The 22,448-nt window shown below is 44.9% G+C and overlaps 1 protein-coding gene across 1 annotated transcript in view; it reads left to right on the top strand.

The window, feature by feature from the left end:
* The window catches only part of LOC147730351 (transcription elongation factor SPT6-like), a 183,559-nt gene extending 167,465 nt beyond the window's left edge, over positions 1-16,094 (top strand). The window contains exons 3-4 of the mRNA XM_086954059.1: positions 15,263-15,460; positions 15,973-16,094. Of these exons, the coding sequence (XP_086810185.1) occupies positions 15,263-15,460; positions 15,973-16,094 (320 nt within the window). The remainder of the gene's footprint in view (positions 1-15,262; positions 15,461-15,972) is intronic.
* The last annotated feature ends 6,354 nt before the right edge of the window (positions 16,095-22,448 follow it).

Raw genomic sequence — 22,448 nt, 5'->3', positions numbered from 1 at the left:
CTATATTTACATAAACGCTTTTTTGGCCTTCATAGGTTTACCGTAGAGAGGCCACGTCTCCTAGTTTACAATTGCAGAACGTAGGTACCAGTCCTAATTCCTTCCTTCTCCTGGTCGGCATGTAACTGTCGTTTCCAGGCTGACGAGTGTACCAGGCAGTCACTTTAAACATTTAGATTTTATCTTCTGTCCCACCTGGCCTGCGAGTGACTCTGCCCCAACACTCCATTTCGACTGCTTAGAGCCATGTGTCTGTCATAAATCGCCCAACTACTTTCTTGTTAAGGCTACGTCTAGAACGGTGCATGTGCCCCAGCAGTGGGCAAAATACAGATCACACCTGCTGGTGCCAGCCATGGTCCCCTTTATCTCAGCCAGTCACCCCCAGAACCACAATGCTTCAGTGTACCCCAGACTGGCAGGCCCAGCACCGCGTAGCAGGTCACCTTTGCTGTTTATAAATTGTAACATTTACAAAATTCCCCATCCCTTCAGCTGCCTGTCTGCATGTGTGATCCTGGGAATTTGGCAATTCTTTCCGAAGCTTTAAATAGAACTGCTTAATTACACAGCTAATTACCATGTTGCACAAAACTCCAATGGGCATGAAAAACTGTGTCAATAGTGAGTTCCCAGAAGTTCATCCCCGCCCCCACAATGCCCTCCACCCAAACTTTAGATCTGGGCCAACAGGGCCAGCAAGTTGTCTCAGTGAGTTAAGCGCTAGACTCAGTCGGATGTATGTCTGTAGGAGCTGCTAATCACGAGTTCACATCCTGACCGGTTCACCTCAGCTGTTCATCCTTCTAGGGTTCATAATGCCAGTGCCATTGAAATGGGGGATAACCACCACCATGATTTACAGCACTTGGAAACCGCAAAACTGCAGTGCTGAGCACTATATAAAAACAAGCATTGGCATAGCCAATAGGTCTCCCCTTTGGGACCTTATAAGTGTTTAGCCATGCAACAGTTGAATTTGTTGCACCAAGGATATTGTGCTGCATAATAAAATACTTATAAGGTCCCAAAAGCGAGACCTATTGGCTATGCCAACGCTTGTTATGCAGTTCCTTCAGGTTCTCCGCCTGGGTCAGCCACGCTAGCACTGCTACAGTGGTATAACACAACGCAGATATAGCTATAGAATATAATTATTGCCCCAGAAAATGTCAGTTTGTTTTGTCCATATTACTTTTTGATACTTTGGAGTTAGCAAGGCCAAGATCTTTGCAGTACAGAAACCCCTTTGAACTGAATTGTGTATGTATTCTGCAACCATGTCAACACATAACATAGGTTTAGGAGGTAGTTAGGAGCAAGGAAAAAGCATGACAGCTGTTAATTCTGGTCTCATTAATTGACGCCACAAGACCGTCTAAGGGAATCTTTTTGAAAGTTTGTGCAAATGGTATTCAATTGCCCAAACATGATTGTTGAATTCCATGGCTTGCTTTTATTAACTTTTTTTCGTGAACAAAAAAGCTAGTATGACCTGCCTCATTTGTGTTATGTGCTGAACTAGGAATGGAAAGGAAAAGCGTCACTGCAGGTTTTACATTTAGAAGATAGTTGACCAGCTGGAATTTTGTTGATCCCTTGCTCTCTAAATTACGACAATAATGCAAGGCCAGTTTGCTTTCATTAATATGCCAATGACAAACCTTCCTGTTTATGTACCTTGAGTTGAGCCTCCCATGTCTTATTTCAACCTAATAACTGTTTTATCTGCAAAAGTGCAGCAGGAGATATTTGCAGCAGGAGATATTGGCAAAATAAAAAAACATTTTTAAATCTAAAGGCTCGTGAGCATGAATGGAATGTTTTTGTAATGATGTATTTGATATCATTTTTCACAGTGTTAGAGATTTGTGTTTAACCACAAACTAAAAAAACCCAATAAAAACACAATTTGGAAAGAAAAAACACAGCTGTGCTGTAATGCCATAAGGAGAGCTCCTTGAATGTTCCTAAAGTCCACTAAGGCTCTTTAAGGCATAGTTTACTATTCCAGAGCGATTTTTAGGTCTCTACTAGTAAGCGCATGCGCTGCCTCGAAGAGACCTTGTGTATTCAATCTGTGGGGTTTACCCGTCCATAGGATTTTCATTTGTTTGATCCTTCGTTGCTTTTGAATTCCTTCATTCCCATTGGTCCATGGAATGCTCTCCTCTAGTGCATGGACCAAGTACTTTTTTTAGGTTGAGCTATTAAATCCCGCAGGGATTAATAGCTTGACCTATTGCAGGGGAAACAAACTCTCTAGAACAAGCAGATTGCTCCCAATGCATGTGACTTATTGAAGCGTGACGCTTCTCCAGCGCGCGCTTGGCCTCACTCACATAGCCTCACACCCATTTGCTCCCAAGGAATCCCTTCCGCCCCCCCCCCTCACAAACCACCATTTGTTGCACATCAGACCCGCCACAGCGAGAGCTTCAGACATCAAAGGAATGCCCCCCCCCCCACCCCCTGCTGCTTTGCCACCCCCTCCCTTCCTGCTGTCATTCACCCCTTCCTTCTCGCAGCACAGTCCTTGTGTTTCTTGTTTAGCGTTGCAGTGGAAATATTTTTCACAAAGCTCCATGGTGTTTGCGCTGGAATAATTCATGAAATGCTTAATATCCTAAAAATACGGCATTGCAAATGTGTAAGGTAGAGCTTTCTTTGTTTTAAATGCGGGCAGCATTAGAAGGGAGGCTTTGTTTTAGAAAGCTGCTTTTGCCACTCACGAGTTTAATTAACGCACAAGTGGCAGCTGGGCAGATGGGTAATGCGAGGTGGTCTTCAGGACATTCTAAAGCTGCAGAGATGTGGCCGATAAGAGTTTCCATTGTGTCTCACCCACAAACCCTTTACAGTATTTCCGTTAATTAGTTTAGTGAGGAACATCAAAAGGAAATGTCAACATGTAAAGGGGGCGACACTGGAACAATGTCTGCCTGACCAGGAATGGCCTTCTGTCGACCCCTTCTTACATCCTTCAGACATTGCTGAGGCAGCTTCTTCCTGCAGTTTGTTCTTTGGGCGAGGGTATTCCTGGGTGTGGCAGAGCTGCATGCAGTGTAGGTCCATGCACACCACAACTTCGCCTTTCTTTGTTGTATTTTTGCATTGTTAATGTTCACATTTGTTCGCATTCGCCATGTGCCTTTAGTTTCTGTCTCACTCTCTCCTTCCCCTTCACTGTCTTGGCCACTCCACTCTTCCTCTATTTCTGTCTCACTCTCTCCTGCCCCTTCACTGTCTTGGCCTCTCCACTCTTCCTCTATTTCTGTCTCACTCTCTCCTGCCCCTTCACTGTCTTGCTTCTGTTTATTGTATTTGCACAAATCTAATATCTTGGTCTATTCCTTTTCATTAATCAGGCATTTTTGTTTATTAGGTGTTTATGTTTTTGATGGGTTTATTTATAGGCACTTTCTGCCCCCGGGATGCCAGTTTGTTTTATATACCAGAGTGCAGGTACTGTCCTTCAGTCCTTTGTCTTATTTCTGGATTTGGTTGGCGTTCTCCACAATCTTGTGGACTCTTCCTTGTCCCAGTTAACAGTACTGCATGCAGCTCTTCAATCCAGGTGGTCCAATTCTGGATAGGTGGAATGGGCAAAGTCTCTTCTCCTTCATACACACACATCAGTGTTTCACCGCTGGCAGAGGGTTGACTCCTGCACTAATTCACACTTCTCCCTTTAACTCCCGAAAAAGGCAACCCTTCTTCACACACCCACACATCACTGCTTAACTAATGGCAGAGGGTTGTCCACTACTCTAATTCAGACTTGAGTGCCTAACTCGTACAAAGTCACCTCTCATTCAAATCAGTGTGTCTCATAGCAGAAGGTTGTCCCCTATACTAATTCACATAGAAGTGACTAACTCACGAAAAACAAATTGCAATGTGATAGGTCTCGCATTTGCGAGAGTTGGAGCTATAGACATTGTAAATGACAATGCCTTTTATTAATCTGTTTTGAAAACCTGCAACCGGTGCATAAACACGCACTTTGTACGCATAGTCCTTGCTTACGAAAAGCAAGGCTGGCAGTAAAACAGACTGCCAGCCTTGCTTCTTATAAGCAAGGACTATAAGTACAATGTGCTTGTTTATGCGCAGCTTGCAAGTTTTCAAACTCCTAAATAAAAGGCATTGTCATTTACAATGCCAATAGCTCAAACTCTCGCAAATGCGAGACCTATTGCATTGCAAATGCTTGTCTGACTTGTATCGGTCCACTGCTACCGTTTTCGGGGCTGCTTTATTCTGTTTTTGACCACTTCACATGAGCGCTTGTGTTTTCACTTGCTCTGTTCTTCATTTGTTGTTGCCTCTTCCCACCGTAAGGATCGGAGGCTAAGCTATGATGTTTGTTGTGCATGGCTTTATTTTTTAGTGGTCAGAGCGTCCAGCAATTTAAAAAGTATTTATGACGATATTGAGAGCGAAATTTACAACAAAGAAGGGTCTTGTCCTTACGGGACTGAGTAGGACATCATAATTTTAATCACAAAACGATAATTCGGTCTCGGTTTTATTATACCAGTACTTTTTTATCCTAGCAGTCCTGTATTGTTTATTCTGTATATTATAGGACTAATCTCACAATGGACAGTTTTTAGCGGGATATAACTTTATTAGACATGTACACCACTCTAATGTACCCTCTTGGTCTAATGGCCCTTTGTGGATAATATGAAGACATTAACTGAAGCCCAGAGACGTAAGAGAGAGAGTCATATTTGGTATGCATACTGGTTTTTAAAGCAGTAGCACTGATGCTGCAGCAGCTTACAGCTGCACATTTCAAATTATAAATATGTTCCCAGCATGTTTACTGTTGTGGGTAGATAGATGTTTCTCTTCTGTGCGAGAGGCTTGCTGCTTGATGGTTTGAACTTGTACTTGGCTAACAGTAGCTCAGAAAGTACAGGGGCCCAGGAGTTCAGGAGGCCTCTGAATCCCCTATAAGAGTGTATTTCAGTATCTGCAATCCAAAAGGAAAAACCCACTGCCTGATAGATATTTATAAAGAAAAGCTATGCGTCAGGGATAGGACACAAAAACTAGGATGTCACATCCCTCCTCCCCAGGGAGGACGTACAGTGTGCTCAAAGCCGAAAGGCAAAGATTTCTAAGGACGCTAATGACCTGAGACAAAATTATTAGAACAAATATATCAAATGTATAATGACAGTTCTCAAAGTACAAAAACATAATTAATTAGTATTTCAGTATCGAACCAGGCATTGGAGGCTTGTGGCGCTATGCTCGCTTTCAAGATCTTTCATATGCCACAAGGTTTTGTGAAACCATGCCTAGTGCCATACAGACGGTTTCTATGTAGACTGGCCTGCTGAGCTATTACGGCAGGCCTGTTCAATTTTATCTAAGGCGCATTATGTAAAACACTTGTGAAACCAGGCCTCCAGAAGTGTTCCCTGAAGGAATGGGTCTCCTTTATTAGTGCTCTGAATGCGTCTGAAGGTATGACTTGCTTTGAAGTGAGTTCTTGGGCAGATCTGTGAAGCTAGCATTGGTCAGTGAAGGCAGGGTTGCTTATTACGTGTGTTCTCTGCAGGCAGGCGTGGCCGATTGGTACAGTAAGGTGGGTGTGTTCTGTGGATAGTTGAGACCAGCCTTCCATTATGGTGTGCATGTTCAGGGAGAATAAAGCTAGATGCTGCAGATAATGGAGTGTGTCCCACAGCCATACCAGCTCTACTGCCGATGGACAGCCTCTGCCCTGGCTAGAGTTACTTGTTTACTTTTCGAGCTGTTATATCGGTGGAACTGGCTCTTCTCTGCCAGATCTGGGTTACACCGCTCCAGGAGCCTGTTTGCAAACATTGCTCACAAATGCTGCTTTTTACTCCGGCATCGTGGTGTAAACATTTATAGTAAAAATATTTCTGATCAAGAGGCTTACCAAGTACTATAAGATTGTATATCACTTGGTAAGTATGTCTTTACCACTTCGCTGCCAGGCCTTTCCCCAACACTGTGGGACTTTTTTTGAGCTATTTGGGGTAGTTTGCGCTTAGGCCCTCATAACATTATGTCCACATGAGCTATCCATGCCAAATTTCCATCCTTTTCGGCCAACATCCTGAGTATTCTAAAGGTACCCAAGAAATTAGGCAAAATGCAGGTAAATGTGGAGGTTTTTGGGGAAAATGGGAAAAAGTGCTGCATAAGATAGTCTGTTTTTTTTCCCTGCAAATGGTATCAGCAAAGGGTTTGTGGTGCTAAAATCACCATCTTCCTAGCTTTTGGAAACGGGGATCCTTTTCTCAGAACACCACATTTTCTACACAGTTCTGGCATTTTACATAACCTATTTTTCCTATTTTTTGTGTGCTTTTAACTGCCTTCCAGTTAATGGTAGAAATGGGTGTGAAACCAATAATGGATCCCGGTAAAGCTATACATTTCTGAAAAGAAGACAACATGCTGAATTCAGCGAGTGTTATGTGTGGGAATTCCTCAAGGCTTTCCTATAGAAACTAGCAGTTGAAATAAAAGAATATTACATTTGAGTTGCAAAAAAAAGCCATTTGTGCCTACATTTTCACATGTAACATTTTCTAACTATGCTAGATTTATTAAAGCAATATGCCATTAGGTCTGTGGAACCTTTCTGGTTGCGGGGTTATAACGGGCTTGTAGGTGCACAAACAACTCGAGGTACCCAGAGCCAATAACCAACCGGGTATACAGCAATTCATTTGGTAAAATATAAAGAGTGAAAAATAGGTATTCAAGGAAAGCTATATATTTCCGAAGTGGGAACAGGATATGGAGTTCAGAAGCAGTTATTTGCACATCTCGGAATATGTGGGTAACCATACTAGCATTTGAAATGGGGGCAATTATTTAAAATGTCATCTTTTTTACACACTGTCTTACATTTGAATGGCAGAAATGCATAGAAAAACCACAAGTAACACTTTTTTAACTATCCTGTGTTCCCCTAAGTCTCCAGATTAAAAACGGTACCTCACTTATGAAGGTAGGTCTAGTGCCCCCGACAAGAAAGGGGTCAAAATGCAACTAGGACACATTACGTTTTTCCACACAATACCTACCCTTTTTTTAGCAATGTGCCTAGCTGTGGATTTTAGGCCGTAGCTCAGCTGGCACCAAAGAAAACCTAGCAGACCTGTAAATGTTTGAAAACTACACACCCAGGGGAATCCAGAATGGGTTAACTTGTGTGGCTCTCACTAGGTTCGGTTACCCAGAGTTCCATGCAAACCTCAAACTTAGTCAAAAAAACAAATTTCTACACTTTTCTCTGATGGAAAGTTCTGAAAGCTGCGGGTAGCCCACCCACTATTTCTCCAAGTCTTCCGATAAAAATAGTCCCTTGTGTAGATAGGCTTAGTGCCTGCTACAGGAAATGGCCCAAAACTTACTGTGGAGTCTTGAAAATTATTGATCACAAAAAGACCTGGTCTTGCGAGAGAGTCACCTGCTTATTTGGTCATGGGCTTGGCGGCCATGCAGGGAAACTTTGAAACACAGACATTTCTGAGAACTAGACAACCGGGGCAGTTCAAGGATGTGTGCCGTGAGTGAATTCCCCAATGTTTTCGTGCCCTTAATCCCGTGAAAACCTCAAATTTAGCTAAATACAAAATCAAATTTTCCTCACATTTGTGTGTGGGAAAGTTGTTGAATCACTGGGCTAGAACAAATGTCCTACCACCCAACGTTCCGCCAAGTCTCCCGATAACAATGGTACCTCATATGTGTGGGCTGGCGTAGTGATCGCAACAGGAAATGGCCTAAAACGTACTTTGGAGACTTGGGAGTCCTCTGCACTTAAGGTCCTGGGCTTGACTACCATTCAAGGAAACCTACCAAACCCAGTCATTTCTGAAAACTAGACACCCAAGGGGGTCCAAGGATGTGTGGCTTCTGTGGATCTCCCAACGTTTTCACATGCAAACCGCAATTTTAAGTAAAAAAAAAAAAATTCCTTACATTTCTCACTGTGTTCACTGTGCTGAAACAAGTGTCCTACCATGCAGCATTCCCCTTGGTCTCCCGATAAAAATGATACGTCACTTGTGTGCGTGTCCAATGCACAGTCAACCTAAAAGCGTATATTAAAAAAAATATAGTGCCGAGAATTCGCTGTGCTATCCCATCAATCTCTACGTTTTTACTTTTCCCAGTTTCAGGGCCTTGGCCCACCCACACAAGTGAGGTATCTTTTTAATTGAGAGACTAAAGGGAACGCTGGTTGGTAGGAAATTTGTGCTGGCACAACAAATTTCCCACAGAAATGTAAGAAAAATAAAAAATGTAAGCAAAATTTAAGATTTGCAGTGAAATCTGGGTTAGAAAACGCTTGCCAACCAATCGCCAGCTTCCATGCACACTGCCAGCCAAGCGTCCGTCCACGCACACCGCCAGCCAAGCGCCCCTCCACACACACCACCAGCCAAGCGCCCGTTTACGCACACCGCCAGCCAAGCGCCCGTTTACGCACACCGCCAGCCAAGCGCCCGTTTACGCACACCGCCAGCCAAGCGCCCGTTTACGCACACCGCCAGCCAAGCGCCCGTTTACGCACACCGCCAGCCAAGCGCCCGTCCACGCACACCGCCAGCCAAGCGCCCGTCCACGCACACCGCCAGCCAAGCGCCCGTCCACGCACACTGCCAGCCAAGCGCCCGTCCACGCACACTGCCAGCCAAGCGCCCGCCAACGCACACCGCCAGCCAAGCGCCCGTCCACGCACACCGCCAGCCAAGCGCCCGTCCACGCACACCGCCAGCCAAGCGCCCGCCAACGCACACCGCCAGCCAAGCGCCCGTCCACGCACACCGCCAGCCAAGCGCCCGTCCACGCACACTGCCAGCCAAGCGCCCGTCCACGCACACTGCCAGCCAAGCGCCCGTCCACGCACACTGCCAGCCAAGCGCCCGCCAACGCACACCGCCAGCCAAGCGCCCGTCCACGCACACCGCCAGCCAAGCGCCCGTCCACGCACACCGCCAGCCAAGCGCCCGTCCACGCACACCGCCAGCCAAGCGCCCGTCCACGCACACCGCCAGCCAAGCGCCCGTCCACTAACACCGCCAGCCAAGCGCCCGTCCACTTACACTGCCAGCCAAGCGCCCGTCCACTTACACTGCCAGCCAAGCGCCCGTCCACTTACACTGCCAGCCAAGCGCCCGTCCACTTACACTGCCAGCCAAGCGCCCGTCCACTTACACTGCCAGCCAAGCGCCCGTCCACTTACACTGCCAGCCAAGCGCCCGTCCACTTACACTGCCAGCCAAGCGCCCGTCCACTTACACTGCCAGCCAAGCGCCCGTCCACTTACACTGCAAGCCAAGCGCCCGTCCACTTACACTGCAAGCCAAGCGCCCGTCCACTTACACCGCCAGCCAAGCGCCAGTCCACTCAAACCGCCATCACATTTTTTTATGCAAATAAGAAAACCTAAACCAATTTCCAAAAAAGAAAAAAACAAGAACTACCAAAACAACCGCTCTAACTAAATACATCACACTTAAGCCAACCATGAAATCTGAACAGAAAATATAGAACTATACAGACCAGTCAGTTTACTTTTACGCTCACGGTTGCAACCAAAACCTCCTTTGCGTGTGGTACAATTTAAAACATTTGGCCACACTCGGCCCAGGTTTAGAAGGACAATAGGAGGAGAAGTACATACAACTCTCCTACAGCACACCTCTTTAGGCACAGTCTCTGCTTCGTAGCAGGAAATTCTTTTTTGGCCATGGGAGGAAGGTGATCAGGAAAGTGACTATCTTTCAATCTAGCCACATCCTCCATCACTGCTTCTCTAGGAACTCCTGCTTGTTCCACTAAAACAAGACTGCCTATCCATGCCTGCTGAAACCGAACAAATGCCATATTTGACTCTGGAGAACCATCCTCAAATACAACAAAGGCATTGTAGCTTGCTAAATGGAATAAATGGACATCCAACTTGTTATACCAAACATACTCCTTACGAGCAGCAGTGTAAGGTTCCACACTCTGATCTTCTCAATCTTCACCACCCATGTGGTTATTGTAGTTTAAAATCCACAAAGGTTTGTGCATTTCAGCAACCTGACCCCAAACAGTCAAAGGTGAAGTACTTTCATCCCATGAATGTTAGTCAGCATATAGACCTCTCTCCTGTCAGAAAGTTTCAGAGCTAGAAGCTCATCACTACGCAAGGCACTGCACTGTCACTTCACAAGTTATTTTTACCAACCAGCTCTTGTAGGTAATATTTATGGTTAGAGCGAATTGTGACACAAGCAACAGTGTCCACTTTGAACAATTCCCTGAACAATGGCACACCAGTGTAAAAGTTATCTACATATAAATGGTGACCTTTGTTGAAAAGTCCTCTACAAAATTCCCACACAAATTTTCTCTAACACTGAAAGTGGATGAACAACCAGGGGGTGTCAATACTGGAATCTCTACCATTGTAGACTCTAAAGATATAGACATATCCTGTACTACTCTGACAGCTTATACTTCTTGGTTCCATAATGACTGTACTATGTTTGAGTCAACCTAGAGTCCAGCACTTCCAATAGGAAGCCTTCCAGCCCTGGGCTGCATTCTAGAAGCTTCTTGCTGCACTATCGGCACATCAGTGTGCTCCTCTAAAACAGGTACTTCATCTGCTCTGAGAGTATTTTCATCCGTACGTAGAGTGGCTTAATCAGATTATTCCTCTTGGACAGAAAATTCACTGCCAGAATTCTCGCCTTCCTCCTCTGCCTCAGATGCAGAACAAGTCTCAAAATCTTGGTCAGAAAAAGACTCAAGACACAACAAACACCTGCTGAGCGGTCAACCTGCAGCTAGCCATAATCCTTACGAAGAAAAGTAACTTGGCAAATAGTCAACCATACCCAATACTGTAAACTAAGTAATAAAGTCAATCAATACAAAGCATGCAAAGACCTATATACTATAAAACAATACCACTCACTTGCTAAAGACAGCTAGACACACCAGCAACAAACACATTAAACACCAACAAAAACCCACTAGAAAAGAAAAACGAGAAAATTCCACCCAAAGAAACACAATTACCATGGTGCACTAATGGAAGGAAAATGTCATACGCATTCAAACAGAAGCTAAATAGGCTAATTATCACTGCATTTCTAAAAAACACATTAATGCAGGTCATTGATACTAATTTGGAGTAAATAGTATAAAAAACCTTTTTTCTTACCAAACTTTCAACTACACAAACTGCTGATCTACCAGTGCCGAAACTTCAACCACGAGGAAAACAAAAGCTTTTTACTAAAATAAAAAGGAGAATAAAAATTGCAATCGCCAATGATGAAAAACATAAGTGAACACCCATCACCATCCGAAAGTCAGCCACACTCGCCGCCAGCTAAGTGCCAGTCCACACACAGCCAGCCAAATGCCAAAACCGTCATCAGCCAAATTACACTTCACATTAACTTTCCCTTTATGGTCTAGTACTCCATGGGCAGATGGGCCTAAAAATACATGGCTGATTAGCCCTGGGGGCAGAAATGGCTTAAATATTCAACCCAAAATGGGGAGCGACCATTGGCCAAGGGGCCACTCCCAATACATTACAAGCCATATATAATATAATCCCTGGTGGGCTAGTGGCTTTGCCCCTCTTGGGGGCAGATAGGCCTAAAATTAGCAGAACAATCTGCCCATGAGGGAGGCATAAATCGCCAAATTATCATGCCCAAAAAGGGGATGGACCCTTGCACAAGGGGTCGCTTCCCCTAAACATAATGCACAAAATACCTGGCGTCTAGTAGGTTTCAATCCCCTGGGGGCTAGATTGGCCCAAAGGGGATCGAAACACAGGGAAACATGCTACACCCAGAGCAGCGACCCTTGTCCAAGAGTTTGCTCTCTTATAAATATATTTTAAATAAATCCCTGGTGCCTAGTGGTCTTCGCTCCCCCAACTGCCTCTGGGGGAGATTGGCTTAACAAATTGCAGAATCTGCTCCCAAGGGGGGGACGAAACTGATTTAATATGCCCCAGGGAGCGACCCTTATCGAAGAGATCGCTTCCCCAAATTTCTGAAAAAAACACACTCTACTTATGACATGATCTTAGATAAGCAATATTGTAGTCTAATAATTCATGCATAAAAATTTTCCAAGTATTTCCAGTAGGCCGTTTTAAGTATACTCTCACGTATTTCACTTGAGCAGTGTAAATATTTTTTCACAAGCACAATGTGTTCACCTTGCACTTAGTACACATTTCTAAAAGCATGTCTAGTGCTGCATTATAATCCGTGAAATAGATTTCTGTGCATCTGTTGATAATATAATCTTACTTATCAAAAAGTTGGGACCACGTGTTGTTGCTTCTTGTATAATTGATTTACTCTTAAGTTGTTCCCGTCAATTGACGCCCATTGAGACATAGTTGCATGATATTCTGTTTACTCAGGTCTCAACTGGGTTTACAGGTTTCTCCTGTTAGTAATAAATACTACTCTATGCCACTGCATTCTATCCTGCACCACTGTACTTTACCCTGCACCACTCCACTCTACTCTGAAGCACTCCACTCTACTCTGAAACAATACTCTATGCTACTGCACTTTATGCTGCACCATTCTATGCCTCTGCAGTCTACAATATGCCACTTTACTCTGAACCACTGCACTCTAGGCCAGTGCATTCTACACCACTTTACTCAAAACCAATACACCCAATGCCTCAGCACATATGCCAACTACTTTGCATCACTGCACACCCCTATTCTCTACAACGTTCTACTCTATACCACCGCATGCTGCGTCACTCTAAACCATTGAACTCTATCTCCTTGCACTCTACGCCACTCTATTCTACTCTGCAACACTATACGTCATTGCTCTCTACAAGACTCTTCTCTTCACCACTCTACGCACCTGCACTCTACTCTACTGAACTCTACAGCGCTCTACTCCCCTGCACACCACTCTAGTCAGTGCCACTCTACTCTACAACTATGCACTCTACCCTGCACTACTTCACTCTACCCTGCACTACTCCACGAAACTCTACTCTTCGTCTCTCTACACTGCTGAACTCTGTCACTTTACTCAAAACAAATGCACTTGACGCCACTGCACTGTACGATAATCTACTCTGAACAACTTCACTTTATGCCACTGTACTCCACTCTGATATACTCCACTCTGACACTCGTCTTTATAATGCTCTGCTCCATTAAACTCTGCTCCACTGACACTGTACTCACCCTATGCCACCCCACTCTACGCAAGTCCCTCTATGCCACTTTACTCCACCCTATTCTATGACACACTACTCCACTTCACTCAATACCACTCCGACAAACAATGCCACTCCGCTCTATGCCAGCATTTGTAAATCGCACAGCTATCTCCAACGGAGGTGTCCCAGCGCTGGGGGCCATAGAAAAGATTAAGCAAGCTATTGCCCAGAGTCACACGGTGCTGCGTTAACCTGCTGCCAGAGTCTGGGTTCGAACCGTGAACCCTGTGGTCCTCAGTCAGGCACCCTGGCCGCTGCGCCACACCTCTTCCACCTCTGGCACACTATGCCACTCCACTTGACGCCTTTCCATTTTCAAATACTCTACTACAGTCTGCATCACTCTACACCTCTCTATTCCACTCTACGCAACACCCTCTATGCCACTACACAACTCTGCCACTTCACTCTGCGACAGTCTACTCAACTCTGATACTGTAGTTCAATCTAATCTACTCCACTCTAATCTACTCTACTCAAATCCATACCCTTTCACTCTCCAACTCTCTACTTCCTCCACAAGACTTTACGCTACTCTGACACTCCACACCATTTACCTCTACTGTGTGTCACTCAGACCAATCTCTACGCCACTCCAAAACACTCCACTCAACAACACTCCTCTAACATTTAGCCAAGCTGAACAGCAGCCACTCCTGTGTGCAACATTGGTAAAACATATTGGCAAAGCCATTAGCCCTTGCATAGGCGAGACCTATTGGCTTTACCAATGTTTAAGTTTAAATACCTATTGCAAGTATTCTATTTCTAGTACAATTGTCAAATTATTTTAGTGAAAATGTACTAGTGTGGATGTTCTGTTGTGCACATATCTTTAGGGATTCATTTGTATTTACTTAAAGAGTTGGTGAATATTTTAGAAACATATTTTGCAAGCAGCAAACCCACCGATTTATCTCCAATTTATGGTTGCACATGCCATTGCCAGCCTACTTGTCACTTGATCCTCCCACTTCTACATAAATGCTTTGTGCTGCATAATTCCTTCACGTTTCTTTCGTTCCTTGGCTACATCAGGCATTCTCGGAATTAACCAAATGTGCCATTATTTGTGAAAATGAACTTGAATGTGTCTTGCTCGTCTTCAGAGTTTAAATCTTTGCAGCATGTTTATTTAGTAAAACTCCCAAATACCAGGAGTTATGCCAGAGTACATTACTGCATCATCTAGCTTCCCATAACTGAAAGCCTTTGATTGAAGTCTCTGTGGATTTCCCGTACAGCTGCCACCATATAGGGCATTTTTTTTACAATGCTTTATTCTATTTTCCCACCATGAACAGAGCAGTCATAAACAGAGCATTTCAATATATTGCCTTTTAACTTATATCCAATATACATCCGAGTCCAGGGCATTTATTTCTTACCTCCAAATCTCCCCTATTGTTCCATGAATATCACCAGTGCCAGACTCTTCAAGATATTCCACAATGCACAAGGCCATTAAAGATGACAAATCTTTCTACCAAGTGTCTAATATTGTCTTCCTGATTAAAGATTCCATGCCGCCTTAATTTCAGAAATGTCTTCATCCTCGTTCTTTGTCCAATAAGTCATGATCTCGATACAAGTACCACAAGGCAATTTCTTTCCATTTGCTCATTTCACAGATGAAAGTAAAGGCTCAAAAATAGTTGTGTGCTCATCAACTTGGCTTATTCTAAATTTTAGCTTTGTGCTGTGCTCTGTCTTCAGTTTAGAAAACATTGCATAATTTATTATACAAGCCTTTTGCAACATTGGGCTCACTGTCTTAGCTGCCAATAGAACAATAATGTTTACTATATTCCTATAGTGGCTCTTTTATATCCTGTTATTTGTTGGGTTTTTTGTTGTTGTTTTCCTTCATTTCATTTAACTAGTTTTTTTTCCCTACCAAAACTGACTGAACATAAATTCTTGAAATTGGATTACTCCTTTGAATCATTTAATTTTGTGTTTATTGTAGATGAGGAGGATGAAGAGGAGGAAAACCCAGAGGATCAAGACGAGCAGGGGAACTTGAAGGGTTTAATCAATGATGATGATGATGAGGAAGATGAGGAAGACGATGATGGCAGTGTTTCAGGGGCATCTAAAGCATCAGCTGCCTCTGCACGCTCTGGCGGCTCAGACAATGTAGTCGGTCATAAGAAAAGAAAGCGCAGTATGTTAATGTTGAACTCCAAGCCCTCTTTCATCCACCTGTTACTTGCTATATGTCTTGCTTCAGCCTGTCTCTTCTTCTGTTACAGTGCTATGACTCAATCGCTGTTTGCCTTACTTAGTACTCGACTAAAATGAGTGCCTGCTTGTTTCACGAATGCCATTTTCCTGTTTACTCACATTTTCCCTGTTTATCTAAAGTTAACCTGCATCTGTCTCTCTGAGCACTACATAAATAAGATTGTGCGCCCTGTCACGTTGCAAACTGTGCTTATTGTTCTTTCTAGTGTACCAAGAACCCATGTGTTAAGTTGCAGTATTCCCAAGAGTAGTCGTATTTCTAGATCTGTGTAACCTGTATCAGTCCTCTTAGAGTGCTTGTTTATTTGTTTGTGTATCCTGCAGCCCTGCTTATTTCTGGCATTTACTAAACTTGAAGATTACAACTCATTTAGACTGGTCAATCTGACTCTAAATATTCTGGATTCTAAGATGCAATTTATCTTCCATCAGGCTTTGATGATCGTCTTGAAGATGACGACTTTGACCTGATTGAAGAGAACTTGGGAGTCAAAGTGAAGCGAGTGAGTTCTCTTCAGTTAATTCCTTCCCCCGCACGTTTCAAGAATTTTTAATTGTTTTATGACGGTTGTCCACTCATAGGTACTCCTTGTTTGCGACTCTGCATATATAACGTCTGTAATACATGTTTTGATAGTAGATTCTTTATTTTGAAGCATCTCAGTGGGTTTTACCTTCTTTTTGCCTGTAATGTCTTGTAGCGAACAACGTGCAAGTTATTCTCTAATCCAGAAGAAAGTAAAGGATAGATTACTTTTAGTGCCCTACACTTAACCGGATCTATACTTCATGCACAAGAAAAGCTCTTTGCATGTGCAGGGTCTAGTTTGTTGACAATGAAATGTTGGTCTATGCGTCACCGAGGTTAAGACCCAGTTTCACAATAAATGTGTTAAAACATGTTTGACTCACTTGTAGAACAGTGTTCGTCTCCTAAGCATTTTTGTGTTTATTTATAAGTGGATTGACTATCCACGCGATTTCAGATCATGTTTTTGGTTTGCTCTTAAAAAAAGGATTTAGGTAAATGTTGAATATGCAAAGCAATAGAGAAGATTCCCGTGGAACAGCTTGTTTAAATGATTGAGTTTTTTTTAACCATTTAATTTTTTTTGATTTAAGGAAATATATAACTGGTGTGCACGTAATACACAGTACATACACAAGACGCATGTACTAGAACTGATACATTGAGCGCAGGATTAATGTTTGATAAAAAAGTACACAGTAGACTAAACCCATTCCTGAAGTATTTATGTAAATGACAAGAGATTGCCCATCAGCCTCTGCTGTTTCTCTGAGATGAATGAGCAGTACTGCATGGTTGACAAAGAGGGGTCGAACACCACTAGCATGGCAATGTTTGTTTAATCCATAGAATTATATTATATAAACATACTATCCACTAGCGCAGGCTGAATCCCATAGCTTGGACGAAAACTGGATTGAAAGTGTCCAAGATGCCTAAATTATACATATGATTCTTTTTACACGCACACGTGGTTTCCTTACTGATACTGCTGCCAGCGCCGGGACGCCTCCTCGCTAACTGTGCGCTATATAAAAATGGATAACATAACCTAATACGCACACACACACACCACAAGCATCTACACACACACCACGCATCTACACACACACCAACCATCTACACACACACACACCCACACCACACATCTACACACACACGCATCTACACACACACACCACACATCTACACACACACACACCACACATCTACACACACATACCATGCGTCTACACACACATACCATGCGTCTACACACACAGCACGCATCCACGCAGACACCGCGCATCCACGCACACAGCACGCATCCACGCACACAGCACGCAACCACGCACACAGCACGCAACCACACACACCACGCATCCACACACACCACGCATCCACACACACCACGCATCCACACACGCAACACTCATCCACACACGCAACACGCATCCACACACGCAACACGCATCCACACACGCAACACGCATCCACACACGCAACACGCATCCACACACGCAACACGCATCCACACACGCATCCACACACGCAACACGAATCCACACACGCAACACGCATCCACACACGCAACACGCATCCACACACGCAACACGCATCCACACACACAACACGCATCCACACACGCAACACGCATCCACACACGCAACACACATCCACACACGCAACACACATCCACACACGCAACACGCATCCACACACGCAACACGCATCCACACACGCAACACGCATCCACACACGCAACACGCATCCACACACGCAACACACATCCACACACGCAACACGCATCCACACACGCAACACGCATCCACACACGCAACACGCATCCACACACGCAACACGCATCCACACACGCAACACACATCCACACACGCAACACGCATCCACACACACACACACACACACACACCCACATGTGAGAAAGTGCCCTCTTTGTGCATGGTTGGCCCCAATTTTTGCTGAATTGCTGACGTACTTTGACTGAGTGTACCCTGGGTTCCTGCCAATCAGGTACCCAGGACCTATGTTCTTTCCCTAAAATTGCATTGATGCCTAAACTCAATTGGCATCTCTGGCCACATGTCAGTCCCTGGTAAATGGTACCTCAGGTACCCAGGGCACTGTGACCAGTGAAGGTCTCCCTGCCTTTGCAGGCTGCATGTCTTGGTTCAGAACAAAGTGAACAGTCGACATGGCACACTGTGCCATGCCTACAAACCACTGCCCTGGCATTGATCAGGCACCCCTCTAGCTGGGTGCACTATACCAGTGGTGAGGGTACAGGTGCATGAGCCCTGTACACCTACAGTGTCTAAGTCTGTTCTTAGACATTGTAAGTGCATTGCTGCTATTAAGAGTATATGGTGCTGGGAGTTTGTCATTACGAACTCCACAGCACCATAATGGCTACACTGAAAACTGAGAAGTTTGGTATCGAACTTCTCAGCACATTAAACACACACTGATGCCAGTGTGTGGTTTAATAATGTGCACACAGAGGGCATCTTAGAGATGCCCCCTGAAAACTAACCCACCACTAGTGTCCAGGCTAAGTGGCTGCTTTCATCTACCACCACCAGACATGTTTCTGGACCCCTGGGTCAAGAGTCTGCTGCTCTTTGGGGCCTGAAACAATGCACTTCCTGGGACGAGGTGCCAAGGCTCCTCCTCCATAAGGCAAGTTTCACGAAGGGAAAGCTTCAAAGGCTTACCGCCTTTGTGAACTTCCCCAGGCCAATTGCTGCTTTCAGCAACTGGTCCCCACTGGTTCTGGCCCCCACTTTGGGCAGGAGAACCAGCGGCAATAACCAGTAAGGAAGAGCAGTATGACCACCTCTGCAAATTCCACCCCTCAGGTGGGGGAGGCAAGGTGAAGCACAACTCTCAGTCCACGTCATCTTGAAGATGGGGGGACTCAGCCAACCAGGGACAGGCCCATGCACCGTCCCACTGGAGGGTGGCATAAAAAGGGGTGTAGCATGAAAAGTAACAACCAAGGCACTTAAACTACAGACTATTTCTGTTTCAGTAAGGTAAACATAAGGAAAAGAAAGGATGTAAGTAGGTCTAAATTCGATTTTTATTGCTTACCAAGTAAAAAGGTTCACAGACAAATATGTAATTCAAATCGTATAATTTTAAAAGAAGACATTTCTCATTAAATAATCCACAAAATTTCAACAGAAAACATTCAATACACAATTTAAAACAATATTATATATTGAAGCATATTTAAAAAGTGGCATCAACAAATTAATTCTCTACGCGCGTTTCGGCGACCAGCGCCTTCTCTCTACGCGCGTTTCGGCGACCAGCGCCTAAAAAGGGGTGTACCCACCCCAGGGAAGGACCCATTGGTCCCTGATTTTTACCTACCTGTAACGCCCCTAAATCTAGTATTTAGGGGCAGACCTAAACCTTTCTTCCTCAGATCCAGACAAGAAACAAGAGGAAAAGAAGACTGACCGAACAGCCGTGCAGCAACAGCTAACAAGAGGAAGACATCCCCTGACTTGGCCCCAGCCCTACCGCCCTGTCTCCCCCTCGAACCTGCTTCTGCGAAATCCTGGTGTGTCCCGCAGCCAGCAACCTCAAAAAGCCATGAGAACCTGCCTGCCTTCACTGTCGAAGACTGATTCTCCCGTGAACACTGGATTTGCTCAACTGCAACCTCTGGCAGGATCCGGAGACAGCGAATCCGCCCCACTCTGCAGCTGCCGTCCACGGGCCGAGCTCGACTGGGCAAACACCACGAGGAGGTCACCCCTGCAGTCATGAACCGAGATCCGGCGAACCCTGACGTGCCTCAAGCCTCCAGCCGACGCCTGCAGCCTAAATCCAGAAGGGTCCCCCCTAACGGCGACCAGGAACTGGTAAGAAGATCCGAGCCCAAAAGGCACCCATGCACCTGACGCCCCACTGCCTTGTGTGCCCAAACTGGCGGTGCCTAACCAACCCCTAACTTCCCAACTTAACTTTCGAAGTGGTGGTCGCACCCAGAAGTCCTTCGTCTCCCTGCCTGCAGTGCTTTTGCAAACCGGAGGTTCTCCATTGGAAACGGGGCATCCAACCTCCAAACCGCGCCCGGCCGCCCTTGTGCCGCTGAGGGTGCACTTTTGTTGCTAATTTGTTTCCCCATTTGCCCTGAGCTAAAGTCCAGGAGCTTTGCTTCCCCAACCCAGTGGCCTGCTTGCCAGCAGCCACCAACCGGAGGCCCCTTATCCCCCATCGGATAACATTGGGTCTCAACACTTTGCATCCGGCCGCGCTAGTGCCGCTGAGGGTGTAACAAGAATGCATAACTGACTCTGGGGGACCCCTGAGTCTACCCCTAGAAATTCAACTACCACTACCAAATTCTTTATTAAAAACTGTTCACCATATTTTCCTCCATATTATAACATTGACACTTTTTCCTGAAAAAGTTTCAAAGTCTGGAGTTTTGATACCTAAAGAAATTCTTTAATACTATACAATTTAACAAAAACACTTTTACACATCTGTTTACAGTCCCAGTGCTGCATCCAGGCATACAGCACTGAGTAGGAAAAGTAATTCAAAAGTAACTGAACTGCTATTTTACTGAAAATCCCATTCAAGTCTATGCACTGTATTTACAAGTGATTGCATTTCTCTGAAACAGTACTGTAAGTCAAACCATAGTACATTTACAATTGAAATAGACCTGTATTACAATCAGCATTTACTACTGTAAAGTATTTATTGATTACCTGTGACGGCACACTTGGTTCTAGAAATAAAATAACTTAAAAGAATATTTTTATACAAAAAAAGTTGGTCTAAAGTTGTCTTTGAGTGTGTGAATTCATTTGCAGACTGATTGTGTACAACACATGCTTAACACTGTCCTCTGATACTGCCTTACTGATCGACCACACTACCACAAATAGAGAATAAGGTTCGATCTAATTTTACCTCTGCCTACCTTTGAGATTCCATCGGACTCTGTGCACACTATACCTCAATTTGGTATAGTGTAGATAGCGCCAGCTTCCTACAACACACTTTCACACTCGCACACTTTCTCACACACTAGCACACTTTCTCACACACGCACACTTTCTCACACAGGCACACTTTCTCACACAGGCACCACTTTCTCACACAGGCACACTTTCTCACACAGGCACACTTTCTCACACAGGCACACTTTCTCACACAGGCACACTTTCTCACACAGGCACACTTTCTCACACAGGCACACTTTCTCACACAGGCACACTTTCTCACACAGGCACACTTTCTCACACAGGCACACTTTCTCACACAGGCACACTTTCTCACACATGCACACTTTCTCACACGCACACACACACTTTCTCACATACGCACACTTATGCACTTTTGCACACTAACGCACACTTACATGCACTTACACATTCGCGCTTACGCACACTTTTGCACTTTCATACTTTCACTTACTTTAAATGTACATAAATCTGGTGTAAATACCTCTAACATTGCGTAATCAACTCTGACCCATTATAGGTTTATACAACCACATCAGTTAAGTATACTGACTTGGTCAAAGAATAAAAACAAACCACATGTCAAAACATCATAATATTCGGAGTAAATGGACTAATTAAAAACATGCTTCTGTGAATTTACTCATTAATAGCATCTGATAGAGACATCTAACCACAGGTTCCTTAACATAGAATATTCCCCAGGTGTCAGACTATTCAGCCTGGATCCGGATTTTTTTTCGTGGGGTTGGGGGGGGGTGGAGGGGGTGCCGGGGGTGCCTTCATCCGTCTCAGTGCTGACATCGTCCACTGAAGTGAGTTCTATGGAGCCATATAAGTCCCCCCACCTTCTCCGTTCCCCAACCCCCCCAGCGTGCTGCTGATGTCAGTTTTCTTCTTTTCTGCCTCCCAACGCGGATCCGGGAGAAGCAGTTCCTCTGGCCTGTTTTGTTTTCTAGCCTTCACAACGCCATTCCGCGCCTGGAACAGTGTACCGATGCATGCAGGCTTCCAAGTTGTGTGTGTCCTGTTCGTGGCAGATGTCAGTGACGGATCCACACAAGATCAGTATGTGGTGCTTGAGCGAGCACCACAATTCCGTCAAGTGCGACGCCTGCCGACAGCTGAAGCCAAAGTCCCTGCGGGAATGACCGATGAAATTGATGTCAGCCTGGTTGTCCCGGTCAAAATCCTCGTGGTGCCGACCTCCATCTTCAGCAGAAGGCTCTGGCCGGCGCAGTTCTTCCTCCTACGCTGAGGTTCCTGTTCAGGGCAGGCCCCGTGTCGTTCCCATGGACGCAGTATGTCTGCCTCCGGTATGCACCGGCAAAAGTCATGGAGGCCGTCTACCTCGCACACGTGTGAGGTCTGGGCCTGCTGCTCCAGGTCTT

The sequence above is a fragment of the Lissotriton vulgaris genome, chromosome 2_1 (genome assembly GCF_964263255.1).
Source record: "Lissotriton vulgaris chromosome 2_1, aLisVul1.2, whole genome shotgun sequence".
Classification (NCBI taxonomy): Eukaryota; Metazoa; Chordata; class Amphibia; order Caudata; family Salamandridae; genus Lissotriton; species Lissotriton vulgaris.
The sequence above is the reverse complement of the archived record's forward strand: the minus strand, read 5'-3'. Positions and strand labels throughout refer to the sequence as shown.